The sequence below is a fragment of the Parasteatoda tepidariorum genome, chromosome 6 (assembly GCF_043381705.1).
Source record: "Parasteatoda tepidariorum isolate YZ-2023 chromosome 6, CAS_Ptep_4.0, whole genome shotgun sequence".
Taxonomy (NCBI): domain Eukaryota; kingdom Metazoa; phylum Arthropoda; class Arachnida; order Araneae; family Theridiidae; genus Parasteatoda; species Parasteatoda tepidariorum.
The window spans coordinates 47,669,111-47,693,922 of NC_092209.1; the positions used below are offsets into that span (position 1 = coordinate 47,669,111).

Below are 24,812 nucleotides of genomic sequence, written 5' to 3' on the forward strand. Positions count from 1 at the left end.
AGGGACGATTGTAACAGCTGAAAATAAATAATCTTATGTTTACAAACCATTACTTAACTCTTTAAGAACCACCAATAGTTTCCTATATCATTTATATTATGTTGCATGTGCATTATTTTATTTGTCACCTTTCACATCATAAATTAAAATTTTTAACCCTTTAAAGTTAAAATTTTAACCCTTTTGGTCTCTGCTCATTATTATTTTTACTCCTAAGATATCACTACTATTTTGATCAATAAAAAAATATATCACAACTATGATAATATGTACTCGTATAATTAACTATGTTTTAGTTGAATTTATGAACTGTTGCTATTGACCCCGTAAGTGGGGACAATTGTAACAAGTGCACGACTGTCAAAAATGGTTAATAACTAATATAATAACATTTAAAATAAGGTATTTTTTTTTCTAGTAGAGGATAGTCTACTTTACTCGTCTGTCAATTAATACTAATAATATATTAGATTTTTTGTTAGTTAAAAATATATAAGTAAAAAATGTTACAATTGACCCCACTCTCCCCTACTAAAAATATTTTTATTCATACTTATAAAAAACCTGTATAAAAAAATTAGGATTACGATAAAAAGACTGAAGCGGAATTTCTGATGAACCCGTCGCAGCTATATAAATCAGAATAAATAATTTTATGAATTAAGACAAATGAAAATTGAGTAAAGATTTTTTTTTTCAAAGTTTACTTACTGTTCCTACTCCACCTTTGCACGTGAGTTTAAATTTGAGCACAGTTTGTGGATCCCTCTGAAAAAAAATAATTCATCCTTTATCAATATGTTATTTAGTGCAAATATAAATAATATTCCATACATTGAAAAGAAAATGCAAGTATAGTTTTGAACACAAAATATACTTGCATAATATATTACAGGAATATTATATACGTATAATACATATATCAATGATAAATCATACATGATAATAAAATGATTGAAATGAAATTAATCCATAAAAACTACTATTTTTATGATATCTATATTTTTTTTCATTGAGGAATTTATCCTCATTGTTTTATTCAAATGCCTGCACCACAAAATAACTAACCACAAATGTGTGTTATCTGTTTCTTTAGAAGAGTTTTTAATGAAATCTTAATTTTTTTTAAGTGTATACTTATATTCATACAAGATATTCTAGTAACAAATTTTTACTAACTCAAGTTTTATACCAAAAAATCAGAGTACGTCATTTTTTTCTACACTTTTCAGCAAATACCCACTTTAAAATCTATATTGTCTCTTTGAGTGATTTAAAGTTAAATCTTATTTTAAAATAAGGCCACTAACATCACGTTACGGCATTACTGAAAAAGAACTTATACGTATAAAAGGCGTTTTTTAAAAGCCATTAAGGTTGTGCTTCAGTTAGTTTGATTACTAGGTACTTCGAAATAATACTCTTTTTCGTTCTGACTTTAACATTACTAGATTATCTTCTTTTCTACACTCAGCATTTAACTACTTATCTTTTCTTTGAGGTTAGTAAAGTGCACTCGCAAAAAAAATCGATTAAACATTAAACCATAATATCGTTTATATAGAAGAATTATACGGTAAAACTTTGTTTAAACCTTAATAAGGTATTAAATTCAACTTTATTCCCTTTCAAGTTGAGCCACACTTTACCCAACCGCGGCCCAGTACCTAGGCCCATTTTATAAAGTTCTATATTTTAACGATCATGGTGGAAATGCCACAAAATTCTGAACCCAGTCAAACGACGCGGATATACTGCCATGATGGCTTAGGGCAGTGAAGTGTGGTACGCGTACCCCCAGGGGTACGGGAGCAGTTTAGCGGGGGTATGCGGTCTTATGCGAAATATCTTGCAACAAACGAAAATTTAAAAACAAAGCTAGCTATGAAAATTTATGATTACGTATTTTTCTATTGGATATTTTTTGCAGAATTAATAGTTAATAATTAGTGGTGTCAACAGCCAGTTGTGATTTTTAACTTCTGTGCAATTTTTTTACAGTAAAAAATACGTTCATTTTTTTATTAGTGGTACACAGCGTTACGAAAAATTTAGAAAGGGTACACATAAGTTTGGGAAACACTGGCTTAGGGGATAGAGCGTTCACCTTCCAATGATGTGAACCGGGTTCGAATCCTAGAGGTGGCTGGTCAATACAAAATCCGAATCCGGCTTGCACCGACCACAATGCAGACGTAAAATATCCTCAGTGGTAGACGGATCATGGGTTAGAGTCCCCTTGCCGTTAGGCTAATCGTGGAATGTTTTCGTGGTTTTCTTCTACATGTAACGCAAATGTGGATTAATTTTATCAAAAAGATCTCCAAGAAGACATATTTCTCCCAATACGTGATCCAGGAGTTCCCTTGTCTTCTGGATTGGGTTCAAAATTACAAGGCCACGAAGTTGAACATTAGTAGTCGTAAACCCGAAGAATTGGGTCTGCTGTTCAACGACGGTTATAAAATAAAATTGAAAACCGACGCGGATAGTGTCAGCCGGTACACTTCACTCTGATCTTAAATACCGTAACCAATGAGAAGAACTTTCAGCCACGAGAGGTTTAACAAGCATGCTGCTGCATATTGTCACAGATTATTTATCCGATTGTCGGGATTGAACTCACGATCGCAGTTCTCCCCACGCTGAGTGGATGACGCCCTTACCGACTGCAATAACTAATTTTCAATTTTGACCATAGTATCGATTGTATTTATCTAAACAGTACACTTTAAAAGTTACAGTTTTACTTTAAAAAAGTTTAAAAATTGCCAATATATTTGTTATCCAAAATAAATCATTTATTAAGTATTAGGGAGAACCATCAAGTCATAAAAGCAGTGAGAAATAAGGCCATTATAATAGTTCATACCATTATGGTTTTTTTTCTTGATATCCTTAAACGACGACATTGAAATGTAATGAATTTAAAACCTAATTTTACTTATAATCAAAGTCACGAAAAAAAACTAATGATACCATCATGAGATGCGTGATTCAATTGATCTAAATCACGGGAGCATTATTAAGTCAGGCCTTTATGCATCAAATGCCAGCAAGTTTCAAGGAAAAAATGAAGGAAGACTAATATGATTTTTTTTCTATGTTACCTACTGAAAAAATTTTTTATAGATAAAGCAGAGTATAAAAAATGTGTTAAAAATGCCGACCTAATGATTAAAAGCTAATTCCGTGTTGTAATTAATGTTTTATTTTGTGTTACTTTTTTATAATCATCTAAGAAAAAAACATTATTATTCAAAATTCTGTCAAATATAAACATTTTAATGACACTTGTACCAGATTTATAAATCAAATATTTTATTGTTCAGCCTGCGTAGGGACCGAGGGTGCGTGTTATTGGTCCTCAAAGTAAAGTGCTCGACTTTGCTTACAGGTCGTCGGGCTACCAAAGCGGAGGAGCCATCCCCTCTGCAGAGGATCAAAATTATGATGACATGTCTTTAGATCATTCTCAGGGATTTTCCCTAGACAGTCACATATGTTGTGCAGCTTTAGTGCAACGTAAATTAAGTACCTACTTACCAATTTTTAACCTTTATAATTAAATAGATTATGCAGTCCTTAAAAATTATTGCTAAAAAAATAAATACTTTTTGAACAGTAAAAAATGACATGTTTTATTTATTTTGGAGAAAAAAAAAATTTTAACCAGACATTTTTTTTAAAATAAATAAACTGTAAAACTAAACTTATAAGCTGTTTATCATCAGTCAAGCTCTTTTTTTTTAATTTTATATCAACCTTTAATGAATAAGCTTCTAAGAATATGTAGTAAACACGAGGGGGAAAAAATCAATAAAATACAAACAAGTTTACTTACTCTATCTACAAGGTCTTCCAGAGATTTGGCTACTTTTATAGAGACGGTTGTGTTATCTAAACCGTCCACCCTAAAATAATTTGTGTCACTCAAACTGTTGTCAACTGGCTCAAGTTTGAACTCATGCCTCGGGTATACTTGAACCCTAAACACTTCACTACCTATAGAAATAAAAATAGTTTTAAAAAAGCACAATAAGTTGGTTTATATGCTTTGTTTTAAGTGCAATTAAAATAAATATCAATTCCGTATTGAAATTATTTTTCAATAAAAGATTATCGGAATAATCTTTCATGTAACGCCAAGATACTAAATATAGCATTGACGCGAATATAAGATTAGCTATTAAAGCTTACCAATTAATTAAAAGCATATATTAACGAATTAAAGACCCAATATTTTTAAAAAAAAAATAAAAATAAAAAAAATTTGCTAAAGCATGGTTCAAATATTGGCATAAAGTATGAAAAAAAAGTACTAAGCAGTAATAAACTGAAATTGCATGAACATTTTATCATATAATAAAATAAATACAATAATATTTATTATTCATAAAATATATATTTATGTAAAATCGAAATAATTGGCATAAATATATGATTAAAGCTTACCGATTAAGTAAAAGCTAATTAGCAAATTAAAGGCCTACTAATTTTTAAAAAATATATAATAATAAATAAAAATTGCTAGAGCATAGTTAAACAAATATTGGCATAAAGTATGAAGGAAAAATACTAGGCAGTAATAAACTGAAATTACATGAAGATTTTAGCATATATTAAAATAAATGCAATAATATTATTCATAAAATATATATTTATATTAAATCGAAATAAATGGTATAAATATATTATTAGCTTAAGAATAAAGAATTTTGATTTTATTTTTTTTTTGTTTTGCTTTCTATCCTTATATTAACGTATATTCTTTTAAAGATATTATCTTATTTAGAACAAAAAATTATCTACAGCTCTCCGTATATTTCTGAATTTAGAAAAAGTTATATTTATAATCAATAAGTATAAAATATAAGAAATTATAAATGCCTTTTTAAATGCATAATTAACTAATAAATTGGAAATTAATCTAGCTTTTAAATATTTCTTTAAAGTCTTCCACATGAAACAATGTAACATGTTAAACAATAAATAATCGAGGTTTTTTTACCTTAGCAAAAGACAGTCTAATTTGGGGATATAAATGAAGTCAATAGTTTTTTTTTATATAACAGTTCTTTTTCTATGCAGTACAGGGAAAAAAACAAATTTCTTCTGAAAACTAATATCAAAAATTGATTCTTCATTGTTTGAAAGTTAATTAAACGCATTCGACATCGTATAATGAAGGAAAATATACAAGGAGAAAAAAAAATTATGTCAAATTAAGCGGAGATATTTTTAACAAAAAGACTTTTGTTAATATTGGCATAAAACAACATTAGATCGTAATATGAAATTTCGTACTACAAAAATATGTTTGTAAAAAAATATTTTCTTGCGGAAGATATAATTGTTTACATATAAAAGCAATGTTAAACCGAAAACATCTAATATTTTCTAATTTATTTAGATTTGTAAAAGTTTCCTGTTTCAAGATATTTGGATATGTTTAATTATGCGTTTGTTGCAAAACCTAAAAATTCACAAATATATTTCTTAAGGAATCTATAAAAATTACATTCGCTTTAACGTTTATTTTAAGCGCAGTTTTATCCATACGTAATGATGAAAACTTATAAATTTACTTACGGTTGCTCTGTTTAAAATTTTGGTACGAATTAAACCATAATATAGTTCAAAATTTCAGCAACCTTTAATACGAGGTTAAGTTAAACCTAATTATTGTACTTGTGAGACTTGATTAACATATTACTATGGTTCAATTAAAGTGGGAATATTTTTAACACCTTAAATATGGTTTCAGAAAATTTAAATCATATTATGGTTTAAGGTAAAAAAATGTGTGTAGTTCAACCATATATGGCAGTACTTTTACTTTCGTTACTTGTACCGCCGGTACAAGTAAAAAATACGTACTTTTACTTGTACTTCGTTACTTTTTAAATTTAGTACTTTTACTTGTACTTTCGTTACTTTTTTTGGGAAAAAGTACAAGTAATTGTAACGGAAATGTCGAATGAAATCGTTACTTTTTTCTAAAACTCGGTAAGCTTTCTAAAAAAAAAATTTAAAAAAATGCTGTCAAAATGCAATTATTTTGCAAAATGAATAAAAATATTAATTAAGAAGTTAGTTTCATTCATTTTCGAGTTTTATGCATTTGTTTAATACATTTTAAATAAAAATTGTTGGATTTTGTTATTACGTTTTTCAATTTTCTTTTTGATCTCACTAATAATACATTTTTGTCTTAATACATTTTTTACTAAATACATTTTTTCCTAAAATTACGTTTATGCCCGACCTTGTCAAACAACGCCCAGTCAAATCTCTAAGAACTTCGGAACTATTTGTGCTACTGAAAACTATTTTACTATTTTAACTCTTGAAAACTCGAAGGTATTAATTTAGCCGCTGATACTAAAATTCGTTTACAAATTTTAATCATTCCGTTTGGCAGAAATGCTCGGAAAATGATTTTCTCGCATGACTTCAGCATTAGCCATTGTTACAAATAAAACTGTAGACTGTTCTGTTTCAACTTATACTGCACATTCAATTATTTTTTACCAGCTCAAAGATCACAAAGCTATCTGAAACCCCATGTTTGCTTTGTTTAGTTTTGTGCTTTTAAAACGCGTTTCTATAGAGTAAAACAATTTTAAATCAATGGTAATTTAAATAAATAAAAATAATAAACTAAAAATTAAAATCAATAGATAAAATTTCTTTTTAGTGCAAATCCATAACAAGTTTGATATTAATATTATATTTGATTTTAAAATTATATTATACGATTATATCATAAAATTATATTATAACATTCCTCCGAATTTTAAAGTAAATTAATGTCCATAACTTTCAAAATTAAAAATAATTAAATAAATAAAACCAATTTTGCAAAAACGTTGAAGAACATAAGAATATTATTCAATAAAATTTTAGGTTACTTTGAATTTTCGATTTCCTAGAAATGTACTTTTAAATCGTTACTTTTTTTGTTTAGTACTTGTACTTTTACTTGTACTTTTTACTCGTTACTTCTTAAAATAAGAACTTTTTACTTTTTACTCGTTACTTTTTTTTAAAAATACTTGTACTTTTACTCGTTATTTTTTAAAAGTAACGTTGCCATATATGAGTTCAACTTTGAACATATTTTGGTAAGTGTGCTGTGTTTTTAACATTACTTGAAGCTTTTTTTCCATATATATTTAAAAAAAATAAACAAACTTTTTGTGGGACATAAGAAGTTGAACGTGCGATAAGAAAATATTTCTAACGAGCTATAAATATATTATATTTATAGCAACTGGGAAATACTCTGAATTTAGTAATAATAATTAAAGAATTGTAACAGTTTGTGTGTCAGTTGTTAGTGGGAATTTAGTAAGAATATTTAATTAATTGTGACATTACAGAAAATATTAATTTTTCTGGACAGAACTTTAAAAACTGATTTAGTTTTAAGTTTAAATTCCTTTTTAATAATTTTCAGTAAAAAAAAAGTTTCATCGTAACAACAGAAATGTGTAAGTTAATTAATTAGTAACATGATAATTAATAGTTAGCGGTAAAAATTTATAAATTATAAGTAAGAGGAAGAAATAAAAATGAATAGTTAATATTAAAAATATTGACTAATTAGAAGACTGAATGTCATTCTATTTATTAAAAATAACTAAATTTATACAAACTAAAACTGAATCAATTTAAAATTTCGATTAGGAGGTTATCAATACAGTTAAAATATGCAGTTAAGAAAATTGCATTTTAATGAATTTTCAAATTCAAAATCTGAATAATACGTAAAAATGACAAAAGCGAAAACTATTAAAATAATTAATTACTATAAACTATTAAAATATTTTTTTATAAAATTTTAGTAGTTATTCTTGTAATCATTAGTTATATATCCAAGCAACTGTTTAAATTAGACACCAAACTAAATCCCCACTATACTGAAAACTTATGCGCAATCAATTCTTTCACTTAGGAAATTTTTTTTTCTATTCTATAGTTCAATAATATCGAAGAAAAATAAATAACTAGATTTCCAACCCCGTTCTGTAAAAGAAATTTAAAAATAACTAATTGTATCAAATGTAATTTGCCTTTAGCATAAATTAACAGCTAGTTGCTTTGCAAAATAGATGAGCCAGAGAAAAAAAAACTTAATCAAATAAACAGCATAGAGAAACTCCAATGCGTTTTTAAATTTCTCTTAATGTAGTTTTCAACCTAATTAGTCAAAACTCCTATTTTGAGAAATTTAGATTTTTAAAGAGTATCTTCTTACCCTCGCCGTAAACTTTCTTCTTATTTAAAGATATATTAATCACTGGAGATCTCTTCTCTAGCTTATCTTCCTTTTCGTAATCCTTTTAATAATTTATAAATGATTAAATTCTAGAAAAAATACATTAAAGTTAGGTTGTTAATTCTTTCACAGAATTCTGTGGAAAAGAGCATTTCCTCAGGGAGCAATTTTCTTTTTTAATAGTTTGAAAAATGGGATGGAAAAATGACTTTTATTAGTCGCGTGTGACACGGACTAAAAGAGAAAAGCCCAAAGAGACTGGTGCCATGGTGCATAAAAATGACAGCAAAAACTCATATTTGAATATCTCTTCGCAAAAATGTTTAAGTAATGATGACAGCAATGGGAACGAGCATGTAAAAACATTCACAATTTATTTTATATGTTTACGTTGATGAAAATCTTTAAAAAAAAGTCAATCTAGTTATAACATAATGCACAGACAAAACTATAATAAAATAGAGCTTTCATATTATAGTCTACAATTATGAAAAATGTTTTCATGGAAATAACTCATTTCATGAAAAACAAAAGAAAAGAAAAAAAGAGGGTTGTTAAAAGAATGTTGTTTTTTGTTCTTAACTAGACACATTTCTTCATTTTCGATCTGAATTTTGAAGTTATTTCGAACATTTTCGATCTGAATTTCGAAGTTATTTCCAGCATTTTCGATCTGAATTTCGAAGTTATTTTGATTGCATTTTCAAAAGGATATTTTAGAATGAAGGATTTTTAGATCAATATTTTTGCTATAAAGTAAGATACATCGCTTTTTCAACTGTCAGTTGTCAAACAGGGTGTGGCCTGTATAAACAAAAAACTAATTAATTTTCAATGATAGTAAGGCGATAAATAAAATTTTATTCGTAGATTAAAAATAAAAATAAATACACTATATCAAAGCTCTATTGTATATTTTAATAAAGAAACAGCGTACAAGCGTAAGATTTTTATTAAAATATATACAAATGTACATTGAAAACATATTTATTTAAAAATATCCATACAAATAATTTCTAAAATACTTCAACAAGATTTTAAAAAATCTCTTCATTATTACTCATTATACAAAAACTAATACAATTATATTTTTTAAAAATTAATTAACATATTAAGTAATTGTTTTACTATTAAAAAGTAAGATTGGAAAAAAAATTATAAATTCGGAAAATTAAGGTAATAGTGAGCTTAAAAAAAGAAATATTTTAAAATTATATTTGTGATGTTAGGCATAAAATTACGAATATATAATCTATAAAGAGACATAAGTGTATTTATAGGAAAGCAAATTCAGAAATTCTAACTAAAAAGAATTACATGTACACTACAAAAAATTTAGAATCAAATTGCGATATTATTAAGTACCGGGACTTTGGGTGTATCGTCAGTAATTTTTACACCGTATTTTTAAAGTAATATTCATTTAATTAGATTGATTCAGTGTTTTACTGTCATAATTACTATCAAAATTACGGTTTAACAGAATTTTTATTCTCTAACATGTTCCTGTAAAAATGTATTTTACGGTAAAAACTATCGGCAACTTGAGTGTTCTACTTTTTACCGTAATTTAATCCGGAATTTTTTATAATGTAGCAAATTAACATAAAGAAATTTATATATAAAAAAAATGGTAATATTGAATCAGTATCTCTTCAAATTCAACCAAAGAAACACAATAGAATATTTCTGCAACCGTGAACCTCGTTATCAATAAAAAACTATGTAACTATAAAACCATGTAATTAAACTTAAACGACAAAGGAAGAAATGTATAAATAACCACTAATTTTACCTATTATTTTAAACGCTTTGTTTCTTCCTTGTGGTAACGCCTATACACCATTACACTATTATTCTTTTCGGAAATCATCCATTGATTATATCAGTTATGTTCAAAACTCATTGTTTTCTTCCAATAAAAAATATCTCTGCTGAGAAGATAGATTGATCTAATAATAGGATATTTGAAACCGCCTTAAAAATCTAGAAGTTGAGTTTTTATGTTTGCTCACAATGTTTCAATTGAGTGGAAAATAATTAAGGTTTGTGTACTAACCTATATTGTTTATGAATTGTTCTACTTAGAATAAATTATTGTTTATTAACGTTTTACTTCTAATAGAATAATGAGCTATTTTTAAATAAAAGAAACAATATATCAATTAACGTTGTACGGCTTGTGTGGCATGAATCAGATAAGTATTATCTTGCTTTTTCCTGGAGTGATAAGCTAATACATTCGTTTTAAAATTATTAAGAACTGTGCTATCTAATTTATTTGAAAGTATTTCATTATTTTTTATATTAATTAAAAACTCCTTTGTAATAATTAAAATTTATCTTACTCATTTAAAGGTATTTCATCATTTTTATACCCTGTTAAAAATTTCTCGGAAAAAAATGGTTAAATAACAATTTATTTAATTGTTATTTCTTTAAAAATGGTAAAATAATTGTTATTTTACCATTTTTAAAGAAAACAGTAAAATTAGCATATATATAAGATGCTATTCGAATTGTTAACTGTGAGAAAAAAGTTTGTTAACTTTTTTCACCTAATACGGTTAAATAACCAGGAGTGTATCACTCTAACTAAGCCATTTAACTCCTTACAGCTGGGTGCATATAAAAGCCAAGAGGACAAATCTGTCCATCTCATGACCAAGAGAATGGGGGTTTGAGTCCCAGCTCTGACACCACAATATTTCCTCGATTCCTCTGGTCTAATAGAATACGATAATCTCATTCATGCATAGATGGCAGCACCATAAAGTTGCTTAAAACAAAAAAGTCTAATATTTCTCATCTCTTACGATTGGTGATACAACCAAATAAACTCCCTAAACCAAATTCGGTTCGTTTGAGAAAATACAACCTAACTCAAAGTATAATTTTACAATTCTGGTTTTTGAACCATATTAGTTGTAAAAGTTACCAAAACCGTAATAGTGAAAAATGTTCTTTACCGTAAATTTACGATTAATTGGATGGATAGACTGCTGTTGGTTACTTTACCGTAATTTTAGAATGAAAGTTCTAACAGTGTATCACTGTTATTCAAGATACACGAAGGACTTGCGGCGATGTAAATAATAAGTCACATTTTGATTTTGTTCTGTATAATTATGCTAGTTTAATTAAATATGCATTTTATTCACTTGTTACAAGCTCTTTCCTTTGAAAAGTAATTCCTCTGTAAAGTATTGATTAACTTAAATAAATGTTAGAACATTTTTGATTTTTTTTTAATAAAAACTTTTTAAAAAGCTACTTAAATTATCACCGTCTATTTTTACTTTCAGAATAATGTGATAAAATCTCTGATCAAATATATCAGTGATAATTTCCAAAATTTAAATTAATTAAGAGATTGAAAACAATTTATAAAGCAGCTATATACTGTTAACATTTTCAACTTCTCTCACTTTTTTATTGCGAGAATGTTTGAGTAATAAAATATAACTCTATTGATCTAAGAGATTACTTTTCTGGAAATCTGAATATTTTAGTAAAAAGTTCCGGATCAAGCTACGGTGAAAAGCAACTGCCGGTACATTTTACCGTAAAGTTCATTTTTATCGAAACTTTTACGGAACTAATATTCTGACATATCCTAAATTTTATAAAACTACTGAATCATTGTAATTAAATAAATATTACAGTCAAAATTGGGCATAAATTTTTACAGTAAAAATGTATTTTACAAGAAAATGGACCGTAATTTTTTGCTGTGTAAACAACTAGCATCCTGCATTTTATACTTGATTAAATATTCATTGGAAAGCATTCTGAATATCTGAAAACTTAGTAAAGTGTAAAAAGTTTTGGATCAAACTGCGGTGAAAAGCACCTGCCGGTACATTTTACCGTAAAATTCACTTTTACCGAAAATTTTACGGAACAAATAATTTAATATATCGTAATTTTTATTATAATGTTTACTGTAAAGTCACTGAATCACTGTAATTAAATAAATATTACAGTAAAAATTGCGGTATAAAATTTTGCAGTAAAAATGAATTTTACAAGAAAATGGACCGGAATTTTTAACTGTGTAAACAACTAGAATCCTACATTTTATACATGATTAAATATTCATTGGAAAGCATTCTTTCAAAGTATTTGAATACATGAATAAAAAAAATTCATTCAAAATGTTTACTCCTATAAGCATTTAACCACTCTTTTCATGGACAAGTTCAAACATTTGCTAAACAGCCGACAAAGTGGGTTTTAATCCGGTCCATTATTTAACCAAGTGCTTGAATGGACTCTTTTAATGCAGAAGAAATCTCAAAAGCACCAAATGTGATAAAACATGTATGAGGATAAAAGCTGAGTAAAAATAGATAAGGATGCAGTGTTGGGGAAGATCTGGAAACGATTGAAGAAGAGAAGATTACACTTACCGACTGCAATATTTTCTTCCACCCTCTCGAACCTCCTGTTCTCCCCCAGAGGATAGAAGAGACATGCTGAAAAAGAAAGAAAAATTTAGTTTTTGCGAAATTTAGTTTTGCTACGATAAATCGTAACTTTCAAACAGTCTTATATGTACATATATTTAATAAGTATGACAAATATTTAAATCGTAATAAATTGAAAGCTATTGTCTTATAACTATTAACAACAATATCGGTCACTTAAACCTTAATATCGTGCAAAATCTACAGCGATCTTAATAAAATTTTATATTTGACATGTTCCCGATAACGTTGAACAACAGTATCGGGCAATCAAGCTTAAGAAATGCGACAAAGTATCTTAGGGTTCAACTCAGTAGTTAGATTGCAGCAAATTTGATTGATGTATAAAAATTAGGCAAGAGTATATATTTAGCTGTATCCGTAGCAGAGAACGTTTTGCTGGCTTAAACGTATACAATAATATGGTTCAACTTGGAACCGTATCATGGTTGCAGCAAATTAGTATGTTATAAATTTCAACACACTCTAAAATTTCGTTCGATGTAGATCCCACAAGACTTGTATGAAGTATTTAAAAAATATTCGTGGACTATCATTATGATAAATGTGTAAATTAATGTTTGTATAATATAAGCGTGAGGAAAAAGTGATAAATAATCATTAAGTGAGTATTTTTTACCGATGCTATTTCCTCTTCTCATAACGTACAACAACAACCAACTCTTAGCACCTTTTATAAACGATTATTTTTTTAGAAAAAACATATGCCTTTGCTGTTTAACTTTAAATGACGACCATTCATTTATATAGAAGTTTAATTTGATAATTAAGGTTGTCATCTTTCCTTCATAAATTTGAATTTGGTTCACTGTTGTTTGCCTAACCCTGAATTCAAAAGTCTAATTACTGAGAGATATAAATAACTATTAATACTGGGAGATATATCTATTATGATTATATATCTATTAATGTTAATAAAAGTGAGAGCAGTAGAAAAAGTCATATAAAGGTAATTTTTAAATGGTTTCAAAGCGTAGTTGCAAAACCGTAGCTACGATTTAAATGTACATAAGAAAGAAAAATTGCGGTGTCTCTCTAAAAAATAAAATTTTTTTATTAATTAATGAATTTTTATAAATATTTAAAAATATAATACTGAGGTTATCTTCCATTGTTTACGTCAATCAGTTTTACCCTATAGTGAAAAATTTTATTTTTCGAAGAATATAAGTTTAAGAAAAGGCATGAATCACGATATAATTACTATTGTATTAAACTCAGTCAGAAGAAGTATCCCCTTTTATAATCTCGAATCATCAAAATACCACGATTGAACTAAATATATCCTCAAATTCAAAAATAAGTTCGTGCTGAAGACATAAATACTTTGAAGAATTTGTATCATTTATCTCAAAAAATCAAGGTTGCCCGCTAATAGTTGAGCATCAAACTGCTATTTTGCAAAATGATCTTCTTTCAACAACCCAGTGACACGAAACTGGACTTGCTGAATATTCTGCTGACCCAGTAATTCCTTATCGACTTCTTGAGAGAACGATGGACACAAGTGGGGGCGATCATTTCATTATCTGGACAGCATCTCGTGTCTCGGATTCATGGTTGAGTGACCAGCAGTGAGCGTTCACGGGACGCTGGGCAATGACCATTGGAGCTTGCTTCATTCTTAGACGCTAGTCTGCAACTAAACAAAGCGCAGAATTTCCAGCGTGGTTCCGTTTTCTAAGTTGATGCCGGTGTTCGGGTGTGGTGTAGCACGTGGGAAGAAAAGCTCTGTTGCACAATTGAATTTTATTAAGGCTGTTGTCACCTGATGAGGACATTCTCAAATTTTAACATTGGTATATAAATGACATTTTTAACTTAAATCTTATATTCGTCACGAACTTGTTCTAACTTTGTTAAATTGTCAATTTTACCATGATTTGATTCAAGCTAAACCATATTACCATGTAATCAAGTGTAAGAAATACAATGATATGGTTTAATTTAGCACCGTATTGAGGTTTCAGCAAAATTGAACGATTTAAGAGTTTAATACACTTCAGAACTTCGAATAGTGAAGAGGACTATAAAAAAACATGAAATTTATTTTAAAAATACATGAAATCTAATCCCGAATAAAAACGTTGGATGTAAATAAATTTTAATATGCATGTATATAAAGCGTTATGTATCCTATTTTAATTCTAATCCAAATATAATCTAGAAAAAATTAAGAAAAAAACACCGATAACACGAAAATAAATTTTGCGAAAATTTATTACAGTTAGGCAAATTTCGAGCAAATTGCTTACAGTTGAAAGTGGATGATCCATATTTTAAAAATAATTCCATATTTCAAAGAAGTAATTCATACATTTTAAGCCTATCTTCCAGTTAAAGTCTATGTTTTTTCATCCTAACTAGATAAGCGTTATATTAAATATTTTAACTAGTAAATTTGAATTTTTCATTTACCTTGATAAAAAAAATTGTGATTAGTTGGAAATATCATTTTCAAAACCAGTACATTCTCATTTGTTTTTTTATATAATTATTATTTCGCAGTTTATTGATAGCTAATGAATTTAGAGAATAATCAGCCAAAAATAAATCAGTAAATTTAAATATGCTTTTATTCAATTACGAAGATTTTTTAACATGCAAAAAAAATTATTTATAATTATTTTTTTACAGTTTATTTCTTCGAAAATTATTAATAATTACTTATTTTCTTTTTAGCAAAATTTGATTAGATTAATTTTATTAATTATAAATTCTAAAAAATAATGTAACAGAGTATTTTTTTTAATTTTAGTATAACTTTAAAATATTTTATTTATTCAAATTTTACTATTTAAAAAAACTACAAAACTTAATATCTTTTGATATGTTTCAGACTTCTTACATTTTTCAGAAATATTTTTCAAAGAATTACTTAATATTTACTTAATTGCATCAGACTAAAGCACTTAAAAAAGTGTGAATCATTTAGTGGATGAAAAGATAAGCGAGTAATTCAGTGCCTTAAGTTATCGAGACAACTATATAATAGTGCTTTGTTCGAATTTATGACATAAACCACTCGAATTAGTTAAGTGATCCGTAACACTGGTACAAATCCTCTACAATGAATTCCTTTAGTTTCATGATTGGCGAGTATCTAGAAATATGACAAAAGGCGCCAGGGTTCGCAGTCTCCACAATATCTGATAGAGAAATCTCTTTATTTTTTATTGCCCAAAAGAGTTATGATTGATTAGGAAGACTCAAAAGTATTTTGCATTCACGATAGGAAAATTCTTTACGTGGAAAAAAAAAGTTTCGCGAAAGAATGAAATTTTATGCAAATAAAAATGAAAAAAAACTATTTGCAAAAAGTCTGAAATAATTTTAGTATCTAAAAAGAAATATACAGTTTGCATTTTATTCTAATGAAATTTTAAGCAAATTAAGCAATTATTCGTATTTGATTTGTTTAGATAAGAACATGTTTTACAGAATGTTAGTTATCTTAAAAATTAAATAAAAATTTATTTTTGTTAATGCTAGGTAATCTTATTTAGACTAGGTAAATTCAACATTGTATATCACGTATAATAATAATAATAATGTATTTATNATATATATATATATATATATATATATATATAGATAGATAGATAGATAGATAGATAAGTGGCACAATGAATACAATTTAAAATTTCGAATATCCGTATCAAAGTTTCTAACACTTTAAATTCTGAAAAAACGAGATCAATAACACTATAATGCACTTTAAAAAAATAACTGTCATTCGTTCTTAAATAGAAGCACAATATAAATCCTGTTCTAAGAAATTTATGCAGAAATTCTAGAGTCTGCATCCTTCTTACATGCAGGGTGCTACTTCATGGGTATTCCTAAACAGCTACAACTGTGACTTTCGAGATAATTTATTTTCTTTTAATTCCTTCTAGAATCCCTGAAGAGTTCTGTCTAGGCGTATCAATGAACTAATTATTAATGAATATTTTACATGGCGCTGTGAAATATCGCAACACAAAAATACTAATGTAAAAGAATCTGGGGTATCAATTAGCCTCATATCGATTTGTAAAGAAACTTTAAATACACATACACACTGATCCCAATGCATTTCATTAAGTTCGAATAAAAAGATAATAAATTTGATTCAAAAACCTTAAAAGGTTTTGATTCACACCATGGAATAATGATGCGAGTTAGAGTAGGTAAAATTATTCATTAGAAATCGTTTTTTTTTTTTTTTTTTTTTTTTTTTTTTTTTTTTTTTTTTTTTTTTNTTTTTTTTTTTTTTTTTTTTTTTTAAATTTGGAATTATAAAGTTTTATGTAATACGTCAGTCAAAAAGCTCTTTGACCAATCCGCAAATATCACCTCTAAACGCAAGCACATACATGTATAGTACAGACTTTCAAAAGATATCTATCAAAATTAATATCTATTGAATTCTTATAATATTTTGACATTAGTTAGAGTTATTGATATTGTACGCTGTGAAAAAATTAGGTCGAACTATCAGAATGCAGTAAAATTTACAGTATTTCTGTCTTATGGTTACTATGGTTGGGTAAAAATTAAAGGGTCGGTAATTTTTACCCATGAGACTCTTTAATGATTTTGGTAATGCTAAAATATGATTTTATATAACAAAATATAGTTTATAATTTCTGATAAAATTTGGTAAATGGGGTCTGTTGATGCATGACACAACACAGTGCATTAGTAAAGATATATTTTAAATTTCCTAAACATTTGCCATATAAAACTTTAAAAAAAAAGAAAATAAAAACATAATTAATAGTATAAATCCTACTTATCTATTTGTAATTAAATTTATATGAATCATAAATCTTTATGACCCTAGAACACTTTTTTTGCCCTTATTCAATGCCATTGAAAGTCTAAAAAATTAAATTGGAATCAGAATTAATATCTGCCTAAAGTTTTAATTACCATCTTTTTAAGAAATCTTTCGCACATTTTTTTAAATCATAAAATCATTAAAAAGATATATTTTAAATTTCCCAAACATTTTCAATATAAAACTTTAATAAAAGGAAAGTAAAAAGCAGAGTAAATAATTAATAGTATAAGTCCTACTTATTTATTTCTAATTAAATTAACATGAATCATAAATCTTTTTTACTCTAGAACACTTTTTTTGCTCTCATTCAATGCCAATGAAAGTCTAAAAAATTAAATTGCAATCAGAATTAATATCTGCCTAAAGTTTTAATTACCATTTTTTTAAGAAATCTTTCCCACATTTTTTTTAAATCATAAAATCAAAAGATAACATAAAGTATAAATAAGAATTTTATAACAACTAAGATATAAATTAAACCCCACCCTTTTTTAACCACACAAGGACAAATATCTTTTCAATTAAAAAAAAAGCACACCTATACTAATAAAAAGAGAATTGCAACTATTCTACACTATATAAAAAGATGAAAACGGAAGGGGGAAACGAAAAAGAAAGGTAAAAAAGGAAAAGAAAAAAAAAAACTACGGAACCGTTCCGCCTCCGTAAGCGAGGATCAAAGACACAGACTGTAGGGTTCAAGTTCTGAGGAAAGAGAGGTCTCCTATAGGGTAAGAAAGTTCATTAGGAAATCCGAACCGAAAGAGGCAATGAAGAGGAAATTTCTTCGAGGAAAACGGCATCACAAATAGAGCTCAGCATGATTTCCTTTTTTTATCGTTTTTCAGGTGCATAATTGTGTGCCGAAGTCAAACCAAACATATTTTTCACTTTTATGAAGAAGTAATTGGTTTGTTTACTACATTTTAGCAAAACATTTGAAATGAATAAGAAAATATTGCAAGATTTTAATTGCTTCGGTAAAATAGTAAACTATCTTTTTCATCATTCACGAATAAATGTATCATGATTTAAAAACGCAAACGACTTTAGTCACTTTTCTTAAATTCCCTATATTTCACTTCATTTTTAATGAATAAGAAAATATTGCAAGATTTTAATTGCTTAGATAAAATAGTAAAATATCTTTTTCACCATTCACGAATAAATGTATCATGATTTAAAAACGCAAACGATTTTAGTCACTTTTCTTAAATTCACTATATTTCACTACATTTTAGCAAAACATTTTTAATGAATAAGAAAATACTGCAAAATTTTAATTGCTTAGATAAAATAGTAAAATATCTTTTCACCATTCACGGAATAAATGTATCATGATTTAAAAACGCAAACGATTTTCACTTTTCTTAAATAATTTGTTAATTCATTCCAGTTATGATGCAAGTGCTTAATGATTGAAAAACATATATTTTAATCGTTTATTATCGTTAGATTTTAATCGTCATCGTTTATCGTTAGATTTTAATAAGTTGCAATTTACTATAGATCTGAATATTTCTACTTGTATGCTGAATAAAAATTCCTTAATAGTTTAAAAATCGCGAAACATTTTATGATGACTCACTTCACAAAAAGATTTTTTTTTTTTTTACAGAATTTTATTTATAAAGTATAATTGCCGAATGAATAAAGAAAAAAAATAAAGCACAATTATACTCGACCTACTGAAGTACTAATTTATTTACTTATTTTTTAGAGTGTAAACGTTTATTAAAAATTAAAATTAAAAATGTGTTTAATTTAACTCACCTAGGGCAAGAAAATATCAATTTGTTTTATAAAATAGTATTACATTTATGAAGTAAGTGTTTGATAATTCTTTTAAACATGTTGTACCAGATGACCTTAATGGCATAAAATTGTTTAGATTGCGTTTATTGACTGAATTTATTTATTAAAAAAATTTAAATAAAACAATTCAAAATGAGTAATATTTCATATATTAAATTGAAATTTATCGAGGTCAATGATCTAATGAACGTCATTTCTTCAAAGGCGTTTAAAAGTTCTTTGAATAAATTTTCATCATAAGTACAAAACAAGATTTATGGGTATACTGCGGTGCACGGCATACGGTAAACACTTTAGGATAAAAAGTACATACACATACGGTAAAAAGTACCGGTATTCAGGATGCCAGGAATTTTAACCGAAAAATCCATTTTTATCGTAATATTTTACAGAATACAAATTCTGAAAAACTGTTAATTTTTTATTCATATTTACCATACCGTAAAATCAATGAATCACTGTGATATTTTTGTAAAAATAGCGTTAAAATTTTACGGTAAAAATGGATTTTGCGATAAAATGAATTTTACGAATATTGCACTCCGAGTGCCAATACTTTTTATCGTAATTTGATCTAGAATTCCTTACAGCGTTTGTTACAGGAAAATTAAAGTTTAATGTAACAAATGAAAATAATAAAAAACTAGCGAAACAAGAACTTTTTACGATTATGTGAGGAATCCCATGCGTAAAAAAGGAGCTCTTTTTTCCTAAATTGCTTAACACAGTCTTTAGCCCAAATAGAATTTTTTACATTATGTTAATTTTAATAATTTTGTTTTGAAAAATCTATTATTTGAAATAAATAAGTTTGGGAGTGTCTGCTATAGAACGAGTTGAAACATTAAGTTTTTTTTCTGACTATCGTACTTTAAATCAGTAAAGAAATCAGCCTCCAGCATTTTCGAAATTGTCAATACAATTAACCAGTAAAAAAAGGATCATCATCACAATGACTAAGCTCACTCAATAAAGTAAGATAATGTATCTACAAACACATTTTACCTTTATTGATTTAGGCTTTGAAGAATCTTAATCTTTTTGTATAAATGACCCAGTATTTAAAACTCTTCCTTTAATCAGCTTCTTTGAAGTAGAAAAAACAAATGGTTAACATTGACTCTCTGTTATAAAAGAATCACGATTCTTTGATGAGCTTTTATCCTTGACCTCCTTAACCAATCATTGCGCGGGAAAAAACAATGCCGAAAATAACATAGAATAAACAAAAGGACCCGGCAGACGATTTTCATGATTAAAGCATCTGATAATATAGTTTTTTTTTGCAACTGGTGAATTTTTCGTTAAATAGAAGGAGAAAACAAAGCTCGTTACTTAGAATAAGAACAGGTAGCTGGCATCCAGTCTATATTGCCCTATAAAGATATTATTTAGATCTCATTGTCTTAATTTAGCATAGCGATGCTAGAAATGAGTTAAACGGTGATATTTATTTAAATTCGTTTCCTGAAATTTTCTGTTGGCATGGTAAAGTTATGAAAATGAAATTTTAAAAAAAAAAACAAATGAAAAGGTAATTAGTAACATTTAAAAAAAAATCTCGTATAATAATTTTTATTTTAGCTTTGCTTGACTATGTAATATTAGTTTATTTTGCTAAAGCTATAAACAAGCAGAATACCGTATTTTTTATTCTTTCTGCTTTTAATCAGTATATTTCAATTTGTATTAAATATAAGAGACTAAAACATAATAATATTTAGTTTACGCTTTTCAAAGCCTTGAGCAAACTTAGTGTTCACCTGGGCCAATTTTGGGGCTTTTTTAATTTTAAAAACCTAACACCTGGAATGCAAAACTATTTATTTATAAACGTTCAATTTTTTCAAAGACTTCTGCGGTGTAAGTATTCTGAACTTAGAACTCAAGAATTTTTTTTAATTTAGAATTTATTGCACAGGGTCGAAATTGTACATGAAATACTGTATTAAAATTTCGAACTTCCCGAGTTATAAAAATTAGTTGAATTTTTCATTTTTTGCAGATAAACACAAATTTCTAAAAAATTCCTCTTAAAAATACATTTGTTATGTGAAATTCCTTTCAAAAGTAAATTTGTAATGCTATGCCCTAAGGCAGTGTTTCCCAAACTTATGACTTACGTATACCCTTTCTAAATTTTCGTAACATTGTGTACCACTAATAAAAAATGAATGTATTCTTTACTATAAAAAATTGCACAAACGTTAATAAACACAACTGGCTGTTTACACCACTAATTATTAACTGTTAACTCCCAATAGAATAATACGTAATCGTAAATTTTCATAGCTAGCTTTGTTTTTAAATACATTTTTTTGAAATTTTTGTTTGTTGCAAGATATTTCGCATAAGAACGTGTACCCCCACTAAACTGTTCCAGTACCCCTGGGGGTACGCGTACCACACTTTGGGAAACACTGTTCTAAGGTATCATGACAAAATTAAAAAAATTTATAACTTTTACCAAATTTTAACACATATTACAAAAAAATATTTTATTGTTGATTTTACTATAATCATTACCGAAACATTTCGGTAAAATTACCCTTCGTTTTGGTGTTTCCTTAGAGCCATAAAAACGGTAAGTTTAACCGTGTAGTTTGAACCATAATTTTTTTCTCAGTATGTTTTTGTTAGAAATTTAAAACGTCAAGATTTTAAACTGCTTCGAAGAAAAAAGTTTAAATGAGTGTAAGTAATTCTATATATTTCGCTAATCAGAAATTTGAGGGCAAGAAAGAAAGGCAGAGCTTTCAATTTTTAGTATAAACGTTAAAACTTATTCACACAAATTCTATCACTTTTAACCTTTAAATAAACTCAACTATTCAGGTATAATTTGAGGTTCCAAAATTTATTCTGTTCTTTTATATCCAATCTCAAGAGTTTTGTGGTATTTTCTCACTAGGTATTTAATTTGTAAAATTTTTGCTTGTGCATAGCATTTGAATTTTTTTTCAAATTTTGCATTTTTCTGAGCTATTATTGTAAAACAATATTCAAAAAAGTTGCCCCATTTAAAAAAATACTTTTGGGTGATAAAAGTAAATCATGGTTGTAGTTAGAATGCGTGGAACAGCAAAAGTAGATAAAAGAATACGTGAATAAAAAATTCGGGAAAGCGGATATAAACGTGTGGAATATTCCAAATGTTATTAACTTATTGTAATTTATTCAGCTAAAAGTATGGACTAGGTGCATGCAACGCTAAGCTATGCATTGCAAAATATTACCGAAATAATTTTATTACTGGATTTATACATAGCACATTTTTTTCTGTTTTTAAAATTATAAAGTATTTTTATTACAGATTTTTATTTATTGTAGTCGAACTTAAAAAAATCTTATTTTGAGAAAAATGATTTTATTTAAGAAGCTAAAAAGAAAACTAATTATTTTCAGAAAATGTTCTATAAACAACTATTTCACAGCTAAATAATTTTTTTAAATTTTTTGAATCAAGCAAGATGCGAATTATTACGTTATACTTCTTTCAATACAAATTACCATACTCTACTTTATTTTATGTATTACGTTCTTATACTTTATTCTACGTGCTATATTTCTTATCAGATTTCAATTCACTACAATTTAATTTTTAAAGTTAATGCATTGTTTAATTCCTTAATATTAAGAAACCACAATCTTGAAATTTAATTATGCCAATGCAAGACCATTTTATGCATTCAAAATTCCTAAAAGATAATGCCTTTTTATTCTCTATAATACTATATGACAAAGACAATATTGCGTTTCCATATCATTACCCATATCATTACCAAAGAACAAACTATTTGAATGCTTTTAAATGGAAAAATTAAGAATAACTTAATACTTAATAATCATCATTAATCTTTAAACTTTGTGTGGATTTACCGAAACACCTTGCTTATATCGAAACAAATATGTCACAAGGGTTACTGTGTCGGAAGCATTAAGAAAAAAACACCACTATCATGTCCCCATTCAAGATTGATCATGAAACCTACAATTTTATTTTTTTTCTCCACTCAAACGTTTTGTTTCCACCGAAATATCGATGATCTTTATGAACTCTAAGAGTTAATTAAGTTTTTTTTTCTCCAAGAAAAGAAGAAAAAAAAACTCTTTATACTAGTTGAACACGCACCAAATGAATCATTTTTTTTTTTTCGCAATGCAAAGTTGGCTGCTCGCCTAAAGCAAATTGAAGGTGCTCATCTGTTTCAATATCTATCAAATTCGATGATTTTCAGGTTGTTGTAGTTTAATGCTAAAGTATCAGGAAGCATAACAATTACATTTTTTAAAAAGAAAAGTATGTTAAAATTGGATTTTAAATATTGGGCTGCTTTCAAGCTATTGCTATGAAGTAATCGAATCGATTCAAGTAATCAAAAGAATCAGTGATCAATATTTTTATTTAAAAACATACATAATTAAAAATTTGAAAACTAAAATAAAAATAGATGATTAAGTGAATCATTTGCTTTTTTTATTTTTCCTGTTGGAAATTATTTATTTAATGAGATAAAAATTGTCAAAATTATCTTTACTATGACAAAAATGTATGATCAGAACTACCAGAATATAGTTATATTTATCCTCTATTGAAACACCAGAAATCTCGGTAATTTTATAATTCGGCCCTTTGGTAATGATTTTGAAAAAAATAACAATAAATTATTTTTTTATTATTGTGTGCGGTTAAAACTTGATAAATGAAGTAAAATTTGATAGTTTCATCATGATACCTTTAGCTTGGTAAGAAAATTATTTAGTCAGTTAAATTTATTTCTAGGATTGTATCTTTCAAGAAATGTATGTTAATAAGAACTATAATTTTGAAAACCAGAATTCCCTGTAAGCCGTTATTATACGAACGTAAAAACTACAAAATGATTAATTTAAATACCGTATATTTTGGTTTTATTATCAGAATTATATTTTTTAACAGAATTGAGATTATTATACAAGTATGGTTATTTTACCAGAATTTTTTCTGCCTTAAATTTTATTTTAATAAGGATTTTCTTTAGAAAAAAAAATCTCATCCAATTTTTAAATAAGATCAATTTTAGTGCATTGAAAGTCAATGTCATTCCAAAATATCAATTTTCCTTTAGCAAATGTATTCCTACCAATATGCACGCAACACAAAAAGAAAATTTATTCGGATGTGTTGGAAAAGAAAAACAGAAAGTTTTTTGACATTCCCGGAATTATATTTATTTAATAAATACAAAGCTTTCTTCCTGAATTCAAATGTGCATGATACATCCATAATCTGACAGAAAATATTTTAATAAATCTTAAAAGGTTAATAAATCTTGAGGGTTGAATGAAAAGAAATATTGAAAAATACAGAAAGCAAAACATTTTGTAAAGTAAATAAAGCTATTATTAACGATTT

The 24,812-nt window shown here is 27.0% G+C and overlaps 1 protein-coding gene across 1 annotated transcript in view; it reads right to left on the reverse strand.

The window, feature by feature from the left end:
• The window catches only part of LOC107436315 (protocadherin Fat 3), a 204,753-nt gene that overhangs the window by 135,445 nt on the left and 44,496 nt on the right, over positions 1-24,812 (reverse strand). Inside the window, exons 3-5 of the mRNA XM_016047974.3 lie at positions 12,697-12,762; positions 3,845-4,005; positions 712-768 (exon numbers count right to left, since the gene is read on the reverse strand). Coding sequence (XP_015903460.1) covers positions 712-768; positions 3,845-4,005; positions 12,697-12,762 — 284 coding nt within the window. The remainder of the gene's footprint in view (positions 1-711; positions 769-3,844; positions 4,006-12,696; positions 12,763-24,812) is intronic.